The 8,605-nt window shown below is 63.6% G+C and overlaps 2 protein-coding genes across 3 annotated transcripts; one reads left to right on the forward strand and one right to left on the reverse strand.

Moving 5' to 3' along the window:
* Positions 1-2,234: 2,234 nt before the first annotated feature.
* On the forward strand, positions 2,235-4,019 carry THPO (thrombopoietin). The gene is made up of 5 exons (XM_036388897.1): positions 2,235-2,288; positions 3,072-3,199; positions 3,282-3,368; positions 3,574-3,738; positions 3,837-4,019. The coding sequence occupies exons 1-5, from the start codon at positions 2,249-2,251 to the stop codon at positions 4,017-4,019; spliced, it is 603 nt and encodes a 200-aa protein (XP_036244790.1). The 5' UTR covers positions 2,235-2,248.
* Positions 4,020-4,532: 513 nt separating this feature from the next.
* On the reverse strand, positions 4,533-6,947 carry POLR2H (RNA polymerase II, I and III subunit H). 2 transcript variants are annotated; one of them, XM_036388805.1, is made up of 5 exons: positions 6,830-6,947; positions 6,373-6,456; positions 5,587-5,680; positions 5,153-5,236; positions 4,533-5,032 (listed from the first exon to the last, which is right to left on the reverse strand). In XM_036388805.1, the coding sequence occupies exons 1-5, from the start codon at positions 6,900-6,902 to the stop codon at positions 4,915-4,917; spliced, it is 453 nt and encodes a 150-aa protein (XP_036244698.1). In that variant the 5' UTR covers positions 6,903-6,947; the 3' UTR covers positions 4,533-4,914. The 2 variants fall into 2 exon arrangements, with proteins under 2 accessions (XP_036244698.1, XP_036244699.1); XM_036388806.1 differs by lacking the exons at positions 5,153-5,236; positions 5,587-5,680 and having other exon boundaries at positions 4,935-5,032.
* Between the last annotated feature and the right edge of the window lie 1,658 nt (positions 6,948-8,605).

Here is an 8,605-nt window from a genome sequence, read left to right on the forward strand (position 1 = left end):
TGGCCTGCGGTGACAGCAGCTGTGCCACCGAACCACAGTCTCCCCCCCACTCCGGCGTATTCCTCCTCTTCCCCCCCCCTTTCCCTGACTCCAGGCACCTCCTGCTGTCTTCAGCACCTTGGCAAAGTGGGTGCGAACGGCTGTCCCTGCAGCGGGATTCCCAGCACTTTGCACCCTGTAAGGAGAGGTGGGAATCTTGGCACCGGGATCCGGCCAGCTGTGCAGCCCCGCAGCCCCCGCCTGGCTTCCTGTCCCCTGCCCGAGCCCGGGCTGCCTGCCGGAGCCCCCGTGTCCCTCTGGGGTCCCTGTGCCTCACTTACTGCCCCCATACTCTCTCCCTCTGCAGCACGCCACATCTGTGGGATCGGGCTGGGGCCAGAAGTGAGAGCTCTCCCCTACAAACTCCTCTGCCCCCCTGGCATGGGCAGCAAAAGCTGGCATTGCCCTTTCCAGCAGAGGAATACCAGGCTGCCCACGGGCACAGGCTCACGCTGCCTGCCAGCTTCTGGCATTGTTGTAAAGAATATTTTGGAGTAAAGGGACTATTGTGGGCACCTTAGGCTGACCGTGGGGGTCCATTAGACCTCCAGTTTCCAGTTGCTCTCCAGTTTCCTCCGGTGGGTTTGTTCGCCTAATCAAGAAGGAATGCAGGGCACGGCTGCTCTCTAGCCTGGCATCGCCAGTGACTTTGCACCCAGGGAAGGACAGGGAATGCACATGGTGTGGGCATGGCAGGGACTGGCATGGGGACGGCGGCGGGCCCGAGGCCAGCGCTGGCAGAGGGGCTGAGGGTGCTGACGGGCGTGATTGCGGCCGTGATTGCAGCTTGTCACGTCCGCAGGACGGCCACGGCCGTGTGGGGGAAGCCTGGAGGAGTTTGACCCCGGTGCTCGCGGGTCCCTTTCCTGCCAGATGTGCCCAGGTGAGCCGGCGCTGCCACTCTCGACCCTGCTGGACCCCCCAGCCAGGCACCCTGCAAGGTGGGCTCTTGTGGGCTGAGCAAGGCACGGGGCAGGTGGAGCGGGGCACGGTGTTTACTTTAACTGCTGTCACCCGGCCAGGCGCTGCCGGGAACTGCTGTCCCTGAGGACAGGGCTGGGAACGTGCGAGAGAGAGAGCCGGGGTGTGAGAAGGAAATGCAGGCGCTGCAGGGAGACAGGAGCGGAGGATGTGTGCTGGGAGGGGGGTGTTCCCCAAAGGGAAGCCGTGGGGGGCTGCCGGGGTGGAGGCTTATCTGAGCACAGGCCTGACGCATGTCGGGGTGAGGATGCACGTGGTGGTGTGTACCCGTGAGCAGTACAGGGACACACACATACACATGGGCATGGGGATGTGCACCCCCTGCCAGAGTGCCCAGCAAGAGCTGACTTTGCCAGGGAATGTCACAGCCATGCCAGGGCATGGTGCTGAACAGGCCCCTGTGCTTCTCCTACCCAGGCAGGTGGCATCTGTGGGTGCCTCACCCTGCCCAGTCCCAACCAAGACCCCTGTGAAACAGCCCTGGGGCCATGCACTAGCTATGACGCCTGTGATCATAGCCCTCCCCAGCCCAGAGGGATCCCATGAACCACAGCCATCCCAGGAGTCTCCAGCTCCCTGAGTCACCTCTGGTGGATGCAGGGGTCAGAGCATGACTTTGTTTGAGGGTCAACAGGGATGGGGTCTAACAGGGTAAAAGTTACCATGGATGAAGTCCACCTCTGGGAGAAGGTCACCAGGATTTTAGTCCAGCTCTGGGGTGGTTTTTGTACCTGGCTGCCACAGCCAGGAGCAGGACTTCATTAGGGCTGATAATCCCGGGGCTGTCCAGTGCAGGATCACTGACACCATCTCTTCTGCAGGTGCCAGGGCTACCCTCTACCCCTGGACAGGCCCAGCTGAGGCACTGAGGTGCTGGCCACTGAGCGCTCAGGCCCGGGGCCAGGTGAGCAGCCACGGAGGGCGCCCAGGGACGCCCTTCCCGTGCCCCGAGCCAAGGGAGGAAGCGGCCGGAGGCAGGAAGCCTTTCCCCGGGCCCGGGGCCCCCGCTGCGATTTTGCTGGAAGGTCAGGGCGACACAACAGGAAATCGTGCTGCCTCGGCGGGGCGGCCAGGCCGGAGGCGCGGAGCCGCGCCGAGCTGTCCCGGGGCCGCCGCTGGCTCCGGCCCTCCGTCCCGGCTGGGCGGCCCGCGGGGAACCCGCGCCACCGCTGCCCTCCATGGAAGGGGGACGGGAGCCAGGGAGCAGCCGCCGGCCCCAGGGTGGAAGATGCAGGGCCGAAGCCCCCAGCCGAGCATGGAGCTGAACAGTGAGTGTGTGGCTAAAGGGGGGACCGGGTGCACAGGAAGGGACTGTGGGTACTGTGGCCCCACAGCCAGAGCGTCCCCTGAACGATGAGTCCCACAGCTGGGCACCAAACCCCAAGGGTGGCTCTGGGCTAGTTGGACCTGGCCAGTGCCAGCCTGTGAGGACAAGCAAGCATCTCTCCATGCCCATCGTAGGTAAACAGGCTGCACTGAGGATTTTTGGTGTAGTGCCAGGGCAGGCAGTGAGGCAGGCAGGAGGCTGCAGAGAGGGTGTGGAGAAGCTGGCAGGGTGGGCAGTTGCTGGGCACAGTGGTGTGCAGTGGCACTGGGGAAGGCGGAGCCATCAGGGGAACGCTCAGCCAGGGCAGCAGCCAGGAGAAGATGTTCCCTGTGGGACACTGCAGGCTGGGATTCCCCGAAGTGCACATGACGCCTGGAACTGCTCTTGGCAGGGATCCGGAGGGCTGGCCCTGGTCTGCACAGGGAGTACAGCCCTGCTTCCCTGCCTGGAGCGCAGCCGAAAAACCTGGCAGACGTGGCTGTGCGGCCCCTTGGCACACACCACCGGCACGGAAAGCGCGGCCTCCCCTGTGAGCACCGGCACCCCTCGCTGGCTGACCGGAGAGCAGCACCGGGCCCTCCTCAGCCTCTCACACCGCCCCCTGCACCCCCTCCGCGGGGCCGTCGGGACCACCAAAGGGCTGGGGAGAGGACTGCAGGTGGCTCTGGGCTGGCACTGCCCAGGGAGGCTAGCACAATGCACAAGGCAACCCTATCTCCTCCAGGACTGCTCCTCCTCACATCCTTCCTCCTGCACGTGAAAGAGGACCGTGCCAGCCCAACACGGCTGGTCTGTGACAGCAGACTTATCCAGAAGTACATCGTGGAGGCCAAGGACATGGAAAAGAGAGTGGTGAGGATAGAGTCCCCACAAAACCCAAGACCAGGGACATGCACAGTTCCTGGCACCTCACTTTGATGTTTCTCCTCACCAGGGCCAGTGCCAGGCCCTGCCTGCACTCAGGTGCCCTGCAGTGCTGCCCTTGGTGGACTTCACTTTCCAGCAGTGGAAATCCAAATCGGTGAGAGGGGCTGGGAGGAGGGTGCTGGCACTGGTGTGCCAGCAGGACTGGAGAAGGAACCTTGGGTTGGCGGAAGCACCAGAAATGCTGAACAAAATGCTTGTAGGCATATCTGGTGGCACAGGGAGGGTAGAGGACTCCATCCAGACCTAAGGTGAGCACAGAAAGCAACAAGGCCCTGGGGGGTCACTGTCTGCTCCCCCAGAACGAGACCAAGCGGCGGGAGATCCTGTGTGACCTGGCCCTGCTGCTGGGTGCTGCAGCAGGGGCCCAGGGCCAGGTGAGCGACGAGTGCGGGGCCAGGCAGCTGAGCCAGCTTTACCGACACGCCAACTCCTTCTTCCTGCTCCTGCAGACCTTCAGCTGGGAGGTGAGACCTCCCCACACGAGCCAGACCACCCCAGCACAGGTGCCAGCTGGGCTGGGTTGGGTGAAGCGGTGTTTGTCACCCCTCTGTCCCACTCTCAGGCAGGACACTGGGAGCCGAGCTGCTCCCCACACTCCATGGAGCAGACCCACGTCTCCAGCATTTTCCTCACCTACCGGCAGCTGGTACAGGGCAAGCTGCGCTTCTTCTTCTACGACCTGGCCACGGTCTCATGCAAGCAAGGACAGGGGGACAGCAGAGACCCTCCATGTGGGGCCCAATGAGGCTGCACACAGGGTTCAACCACAAAGCAATGCTGGAGCAATCCTGCAGGACACTAAGCTGTGCTCTGGGTGCCCAGGAAGATGCCCAGAGGGAAGGGGTTGGCACCTGCTCCTCAAGTCTTCACAACTGTGCAATGCGTGGAGGCAAACAGTGACACTCACATGCCAGCAGGCACAGGCCCTGCTCCCAGCTGGGCAGGCACCTCTACTGTGAATGCTTTTTGATTAAAGAGCTATTTTTCTAAAGAGTTGTGTGTGTCCTTGTGCCTGGGGCAGAAGTCAGCTCCTCTGGGACATGCTCCCAGTTCTGCCCAGGGCCCGCTCTCAGCCATGGCAGCTGCCAGTGCTGCAGGATCCCCCAGCATGGCCTGAGCTTCCACTCCTCCTCTCTGCACCCACCTGCTGCAGGTTTGGACTCCCCATCCTTTGGGAAGTGGCAGGGTCCCCCCTTAGCCCCTGTGCAGGTATATCCACTCCCTGCCAGCTTTGTCTCTCAGCAAGCAGAGCCAGGTGTACAAAACATCCCAGTTTAATCAAACCCAAGGCAGCCTGCCTCAGGATGGCTCCTGAGGGAATGGTCCCCAGAGGGAGGCAGGCAGCTGTCCCAGACTGGTTGCTCCTGGACAGTGCCAGGGCTGTTGAGCACAGGTGAAGGTGAGGAGATGCCATCAGGCAAGACTGGAGCAGCCAGCATGGTGTCCACTCAGATGTCAGGCACCTCTCTCCTCACAAACAGAGATGTGGATCCCAGCAGGAGTCAGAAGACACTGGGATGAGGAGGGGGACTGCCCCTGCCTCCTCAGCTCTGAAGAGGCTGGGCAGCATGGATGCTGGAGCAGAATGTGGGCTCTCAGGGCTCCAGCTGGATGTCTGTGGGGCAGCCCATGGAGGTGTGCTAGAAGGCCAACTTCTTCATCAGCAGGTAAACACGAGAGTCCACCTCAAACCCGTGCAGGTTGTTTGCGTCTCCCTGCAGCCGCATGAGCAGCCCCCCATAGGACACATAGGCAGAGCTGAGGTGGGAGGAGAGCAGTAGTGAGAGCAGGGAATCCCATGGAGAGCCGAGCCCAGATCCCAGAGCTCCCCACCCCACCCCACCCAGGGCACTGTGTCCCCCCTCTCGAGGCACTCACAGGCGCGTGGCCGCCTCCGTGGAGGTCTCGTCCCCCTCGATCCGGTACACCTTGCCGTACATCACGTACTCAAACTGGTCTGCCCTGCAACAGCACAGCCTCAGGTCAGCAAGGAATCAAACCTGGCCGTTCCCCCAGCTCAGTGTCCTCTGGGAGAAAGTACCTCCCAGTTACAGAGTCAGTTAGACTGGAAAACACCTCTCAGATCATCAAGTCCAACCTGCAACTGAACACCAGTTCATGGCACGAGTGCCACATGCAGCCTTTCCTTAAACAATTCTAGGGATGGTGACTCCACCATCCTCCTGGACAGCCATTCCAATGTTTAACCACCCCCTCCATGAAGAAATTCCTCTTAGTGTCCAGCCTGAAACATCCAGCCTCAGCACTGCACTGTGTCCCTGTCTCCCACCCACCCCAGCTGTGCCCTGTACCTGGAGGGCCGGTCATCCGTGGGGTTGTACTCGCCGTCGTCCAGGGTACCGTCCTCATACAGGGTGCTGGCGATGACCAGGCGGAATTTGTCCCCTGTGAGGAAGCCAGAGCAGCATTGAGAAGGTCAGAGCACAATGAGAGCAGCAGCACACACAGCCAGAACTCAGGGGGGGCAAAGGGCCACCCTGGCAGGGGGTGCTGAACAAACTCTGTCCCTGCTGCCAGTTCTCCAACAGGACTGTGGGGAATGTGTGAAAGGTCACACTGGATCCTGTGTGTCCTTGTTGCCTACATCATGGAGGAAACCAGAGCCACAGGGACACCACTGCTGGTGTTTTCAGGGGACACAAGAAGATATTTACTTATATCCCCAAGAGAGCTTCGCTGGACCCTTGGGCAGGTACATGAGCCCCATGCAGCATCAGCTTCAGCCCTTCTGTGTTTCATAAAGGGTAATATTCTCTTTTTCACACATTCTGTGTATTTAGCTGCAGAAGTTAATTTCAGGAGTTCTCCCTTAAAGCCAGGTTACCACCAGCTGAAGCAGCTTCCCTAGACAGCATCTGTGGGGAAAGGGACAGAGGTGACCCAAATGACAGGGAGGTGAAGCAGAAACCCAGCTCAGCCTCAGTACCCTGAGAGTGCCCTGAGCCTCCTGTCACCTGGGGACAACCCAGGGGCACAAGGAAGCCTGAGGCAGCTTATTCCTTGATCACAGCAATTCCCGACTCTACCCCCTCTAACCTCGCCCACCCAAGCCGACACCGGCTGTGCCGATGGCTCACCGAGATCCACGGGATAGATCTGGATGTTCACGTCCAGGATGAGATCCATCTTGAAGGACTCGCTCTCGCAGTGCAGGCGCGACACTGGAGAGAGCAACAGAGTCAGGGACAAGGACAGAGAAGATTCGCGAGGGCTGGGTGGGAACAGGGTCATCTTCCCTCCTCAGGCTGGGTGGGAACAGGGTCATCTTCCCACCCCCGGCTGGCACCGGAGCCGTTTTCGGTGGGATGGATGCCAGAGCCCGGCAGCCGACGGAGGTGTGCACAGGCAGGGAGAGGAACACGGTGGTAGAGGAATGCACGCCACAGGGCCCGCGGGCTGGGGGCGGCACAGCAGCCGGGCGGGGGAAGCCCCGGGGAAGGGGGGCGCTCCCGGGGCCGCCAACACGCGGAGGGACCAGCGCCGGCGGGAGGGGCAGACGGGGGACCAGGAGAAGCGGGCCGGGGCCGCACTCACCGCGGTCGAACTTCTTCCCCTCAGGGTCGATGTCCTTCACGTCGAAGATGTCCTCGAAGAGGATCCCGGCCATGACAGCGGCTCCGCTCCCGGCGCCGCTCCCGCCAGGCGCGCAGTGATGACGTAACCGCACCGCCACGGCCGGGCGGAAGTGGCTTCACGGTGGGCGGGACCCATCCCCGCCAGGCCCGGCGGGAGCGCGCGCCGTGCCCGTGTCCCCGGCCGCGCGCGCGGCCGGCAGGGGGCGCCGCCAGGCCGCGGATGGAGCCGCGCGCCAAGGCCCCGCCCCCGGCACCGAGCGGGCACCGCAGCGCCCCCGCGCGGCGGGAACCGGGACTCCCGGGAGCGGTCTGGGGGGTATCGGGAGGGGTCCGGGGGGTCCCGGGAGGGGTCAGGGGTGTCCTGAGTGAGGTCAGGGATGTCCCCGGGGCAGTCAGGGATGTCCCGAGTGGGGTCCGGGATGTCCCGGGAGGGGTTCGGGGAGTCCCGGGAGGTGTCAGAGATGTCCCGCGGGGCCCTTGCAGCCCGTGTCCCACCCTCCCCGCAGGGACAGAGGGGCTTCACCCGCGCTCCCCGATGGCAGCTGGACATCGGTGTGATGAGCTGCGCGGACTCAGCCAGCGATGGGTCTCGGGGCTGCCGCTCCCACCGGCTTCTTCCTCCTCGCCCGCCAGCCACGGCGGGAAGGGACGTGTGACCGCGTCCCCCGTGTCCTGCCGGTGAACCGTGAGGGGAGCAGGGGAGTCTGGCACGGCCGGGGGCTGCTCGCACGTTGGGCGCCACGGGGTGCTCCGTGCTTGGCATGCGGTCGGGAGCTGCCGGTGCGGGTTCAAGAGTTCAGCCCTGTCCGCCGCGTTCCCCGAATGCCACCCCCAGCCCGCCTGAGCGAATTCCTCCCTGCCTCAGGAGAGGCCGGGCAGCGGGGACCCTGCGCCTCGTTTGTGCCGCCAGTGCCCGCCCGGATGTGGCACAAGGAAGGCTGGTGGAGCCGGCAGGTGTCCCCTCCCTGTGCGATGGGGACTGCGGAGGGCGGGTGGCACGGCGCTGTGTGTGAGTCACGTGCCACCATCTCCCTGGGGACCACCAGGTCGTGAGCGGGGACATCTATGGCTCCCCGTGTGTGCCCCTATGCCTGCAGCGAGGTGGCTTCGTGGGGACACAGTCCCTGCTGTCCCCAGGAACCAGACATTTCCAGGTCGTGGTCCGGGATGGCACCAGAGCCAGGTTGCCCCAGTATCCTCACTGAGAGGCCTGTCACAAGATGCCCGTGGTCCCCAGACACAGGTGTGACCTCTGCATGGCACATCCCCTCCGTGACACGGTGCCAGCGCATCCTCACGCATGCCTGGGGCGCAGGCAGCGGGACGAGGCAGGGGGTGACACGCAGCGGGGACACTGGCGTGAAGGGCGGTGCTGCTGCCAGGGGTCTGGGGATTCGTCGGGGAGCGTGGGCGGTTCACGGCGGGGTCACCCCGCGGCGGTGGCACTCAGCAGGGACAGTCTTAATGCGCTGGGACGGAACCTCGGCTCCTTCTAATCATCGCCTGGCTGGTGACTCCCCCAAGCCCCGCTGCCCCCTCCCCACTCTGTCCACCCTGGCTCGGGGAGGGGCAGGAACCTCCTCCTGCCAGAACGCGGTGACCACAGACAGGCTCCCCTCTGGTGCAAGGTGAGAGGTGTGGACCCTTGCCCAGATTCCTGAGCCCTCCCGGCATCCTGCATCCCGCGGGCCCGCTGGTTTGGGGGGCAGGACTGGGCTGGGGCAGGGGACCGGGA

This window comes from Molothrus ater, chromosome 10 (assembly GCF_012460135.2).
Source record: "Molothrus ater isolate BHLD 08-10-18 breed brown headed cowbird chromosome 10, BPBGC_Mater_1.1, whole genome shotgun sequence".
Lineage (NCBI taxonomy): Eukaryota > Metazoa > Chordata > Aves > Passeriformes > Icteridae > Molothrus > Molothrus ater.

Coding starts and splice junctions, on each gene's coding strand:
- POLR2H (XM_036388805.1), bottom strand. CDS start 6,902: ATGGCCGGGATCCTCTTCGAGGACATCTTCGACGTGAAGGACATCGAC. Junction 6,457..6,829: donor GGGGAAGAAGTTCGACCGCG/GTGAGTGCGGCC, acceptor TGCTCTCTCCAG/TGTCGCGCCTGCACTGCGAG. Junction 5,237..5,586: donor ACGGATGACCGGCCCTCCAG/GTACAGGGCACA, acceptor GTGCTGTTGCAG/GGCAGACCAGTTTGAGTACG.
- THPO (XM_036388897.1), top strand. CDS start 2,249: ATGCAGGGCCGAAGCCCCCAGCCGAGCATGGAGCTGAACA. Junction 3,200..3,281: donor AGGACATGGAAAAGAGAGTG/GTGAGGATAGAG, acceptor TCTCCTCACCAG/GGCCAGTGCCAGGCCCTGCC. Junction 3,369..3,573: donor AGCAGTGGAAATCCAAATCG/GTGAGAGGGGCT, acceptor CTGCTCCCCCAG/AACGAGACCAAGCGGCGGGA.